This window comes from Centrocercus urophasianus, unplaced genomic scaffold (genome assembly GCF_019232065.1).
Source record: "Centrocercus urophasianus isolate 14NV4802_14NV808 unplaced genomic scaffold, USGS_Curo_1.0 seq_1330, whole genome shotgun sequence".
In the NCBI taxonomy this organism is placed as follows: Eukaryota; Metazoa; Chordata; class Aves; order Galliformes; family Phasianidae; genus Centrocercus; species Centrocercus urophasianus.
In genome coordinates this window covers 8,584-11,807 of record NW_024884510.1, presented here as the reverse complement: position 1 = coordinate 11,807, position 3,224 = coordinate 8,584, and the positions used below count along the sequence as shown (strand labels likewise).

Sequence of the window (3,224 nt, the reverse complement as noted above, 5' to 3'; positions counted from 1 at the left end):
CCCCCCCTTCATGTACAGATAAATTATATAAACGCGCTTTGATACGAGAGGTGCTGTGGCCTTGGGGTCAGAGGTCGGGGGTCAGAGGTCGGCGGGGGGGTCACAGGGCGCGGGGCGGGCCGGGTGCGGGGCGCATCGCCCCTCCCAGGAGCGCTTCACTCACTTCCGGTGCGGCTTTAATCTTCTCCCTCAAGTCCACTTGGCTGCACTCACTTCCGCCCCTCGCCCCACCTTCTTCCGCTTTCAGCAGCTATCACTTCCGCTTTTCGCCCTACTCACTTCCGCTGCCGCGCCCCTCCGATTCGCGACTTTCTCCGTCACAATTCTCCCGCCCCGCCTCTCGCGCATGCGCGTCGCCCCTCTCCGCCTCGTTACCGCCCGCCGTGCGCGCGCACCCCGCCCTGCGTCGTGACGTCAGTGCGTACGTTACGCTCGTGCGTGCGTACGCGCGCGGGCGCGGATCGCCATGGAGGCCTCGGCGGGCGGCGGGGCGGCGCGGCGCTGGTATTTCAGCCGCGAGCAGTTGGACCGCAGCCCCTCGCGGCGAGCCGGTCTGGATCCCGACAAGGAGCTCTCGTACCGCCAGCAGGCCGCCAACCTGCTGCAGGACATGGGGCAGCGTCTCAACGTGTATCCGGCCGCGGTAGGCCGCGAGGCCTGAGCTCGAGTTGGGGCCTGGGCCGGCGGCGGGGCGGGAGCGGGGATCGGCGGTGGGGTGGGGGTGGGAGAAGCGGGCCGCGGGGAGGCGGCCGGGATGCGGGGCGGTGCGGGGAGGGCTGGCGGACCGGCCGACCGGCCGGGGATCGGAGGCGAGCCGCGTTTCCTTAACGCCGCCATCAGCTCCCAGCTCACCATCAACACCGCCATCGTGTACATGCACCGCTTCTACATGGTGCAGTCCTTCACTCAGTTCCACCGCAATGTAAGTGGGGCCGGGGCTCTTTGTGTCTGCATTCGGGCGCCGAGGGCCCTTTTTTCCCTCCTGGGGGGGTTTAGGCTTTGTTTAACGAACGGCCGTTTGCCTGAAGCTGTGAAAAACGGCGTAATTCGTTCGGTTGGTTTTTGTACCTTTGGGTGGGATGAGGGGGAACGGCTTTAAAGTGAAACGGGGGCGGAGGCGAGGTGTGAGGAGGAAATAATTCCCTCGGGGGGCGGCGAGGCCTCGGGGCTGCTGCCTGCAAGGTGTGGGTGCCCTCATGTGGGTGGGCGCGGATGGGGCTCTGCCGTGCTGATGGGAGCAGCCCAGGGCTGGGGGGGGGGGGCTTCGGGGGGCTCCTTTCGACCCTTCCCGTTCTCCCATCTCACGAATGGTTTTTCTCTTCGTTTCGTCCTGTGAAGTCGGTGGCTCCTGCGGCGTTGTTCCTGGCTGCCAAAGTGGAGGAGCAGCCCAGGAAGCTGGATTATGTGATCAAGGTGGCCCACGCCTGCCTGCACCCCCAGGAGCCGCCCCCCGACACCAGGAGCGAGGTGAGCAGTGCGTGTGGGGCCCTGCATCACAGCCACGGTGACGTTGGGATCCTCAGAGCGATGCTCCGCGTCCTGGGGCGCTCAGAGGCGGCTCCCCGTTCACCCACCTCTCCACTGCAGGGAGCTTTTGGGGTTCTGTGCGGCAGCAGGAGTTTCTTACCCGATTTGTGGCAGGAATTCTTCTGTTCTGCTCTGCTGTGCCAGCCTGGCTCAGGTGCCCTCCATGGCGCCGTGTTAAAAGCTGGATGCTTTCTTTACCCCAACCTGCACTGCTGGGATGTGGGGCAGAGCGTTGGTGCCGTGCGGTTTGGATCTGCTCTGCCCCCACGTGTTTAACGCTGGTTTGGTTCGAAGTGCTGCCCCACAAAGCAGCTGGAAGCGAGCAGCCAACCCAGGGGAAGGGGAGCCTTTAGCCTCCGAAAGCTGGAGGGCAAATCTTCCTCCTCCTGCTGGGAGGGAGGGGGCTGGCAGATTCCCCTCTGTTCTTTCTGCCTCCCTGGGAAGGGCTGCTGGGAAGGGCCCTTAGGAAGGGGCAGCTTTAGGTGCACTGCTGTGCTGGGAGTAACTCGCCTGTCCTCTCAACCCCAGGCCTACCTGCAGCAGGCGCAGGACCTGGTCATCCTGGAGAGCATCATCCTGCAGACCCTGGGTGAGTTCTTCAGCCGGGTGCTGCATGAATCCCAGAGCCAGGAGCCGCGACCCCCAGCTGGGGGGCAGGAGAGCAGCAGCCCGGCTCTGTTCTCAGCCTGTTTCCCGCCCAGCTCAGCGCTCTGTGCTGTGATTCCCATCGCCGTCGCTGCTCCCAGGGTGGCGGCGCTGCCTGAGCTCAGTGCTGCTCCAGCCCTGCGGCCGCGAATGGCGGCTGTGCGGCCTTGGTTCCTTCTGACCTCATTTAATTTGGGCCGTCGTCCCTCGCTGCTGCGCTTTGTGTCGCCCACGGAGCCCCGGCCCGAGCTCTGCTCCGTCCCAAAGCCACCTTCCTTAACCTCGGGGTACAGCCAGAATATTCTGGAATGTTCTGCCCGGAAAGGACTGGGATCTGTTGCACACATGGAGCAGAGGCTTTTTTTTAATTTTCTTGGGTGTTTTTCGGCCTTTAAACCATAAAGCACAAATTGAATAGGAAACCAAAGGGAGGACGGAGGCGCGGTGACGCGAGTGCTGCAGGCGGCTTCAAAGGGAAAAGCCTGCTTCCCTTTGGCTTTTGGGGTGACAGAAATTCCTCTGAGCAGCTGCCATTGTCTTCTGCTTCCTCCCAGCTGCTGTAGAGGCTTTGTCCTGCTATTTTTAAAACGCTTCGTGGCCGTTTCGTTTCCAGTGAGGTCTTTCAAGCGCTGAAGGCGTTGAGCTGCTCGGAGGCCCCGCAGCAGCAGCAGCAGCAAAGACCTTCGGGCTGCTCTGTTCTGCCCGCTCCAAGCAGGGCTGGAGGGGGGAGGTTTGTGGGCAGGGGGCTCTGCCCGCTGTCTGACGGCCGCGTCTCCGTCCTCTTGCAGGCTTTGAGATCACCATCGACCACCCGCACACCCACGTGGTGAAATGCACGCAGCTCGTCAGAGGTGAGAAGCCCTCAGCTGCTGCTGGGCGGCGCTGCGGGGGTTTCTGGGGGCTCCGGCTGCCCTGAGGCCCGGCGCCGAGCAGCACCGAACGCAGCCCTGCCCCACCTCCATTCCGACATCAGGCAGCTCTGCTCACCCCCCCCCCCTCCCCTTCTCTCCCCCCGGGGCTCTCGGCCCCCCGCCCCCTGTGGGGCTCCCCCA

At 64.1% G+C, this 3,224-nt stretch overlaps 1 protein-coding gene across 1 annotated transcript in view; it reads left to right on the top strand.

Annotated features, from left to right (window-relative positions):
• Positions 1–466: 466 nt before the first annotated feature.
• The window catches only part of LOC122157379 (cyclin-T1-like), an 8,660-nt gene continuing 5,902 nt past the window's right edge, over positions 467–3,224 (top strand). The window contains 5 exon segments of the mRNA XM_042812994.1: positions 467–630; positions 841–922; positions 1,339–1,467; positions 2,056–2,116; positions 2,961–3,023. Coding sequence (XP_042668928.1) covers positions 467–630; positions 841–922; positions 1,339–1,467; positions 2,056–2,116; positions 2,961–3,023 — 499 coding nt within the window.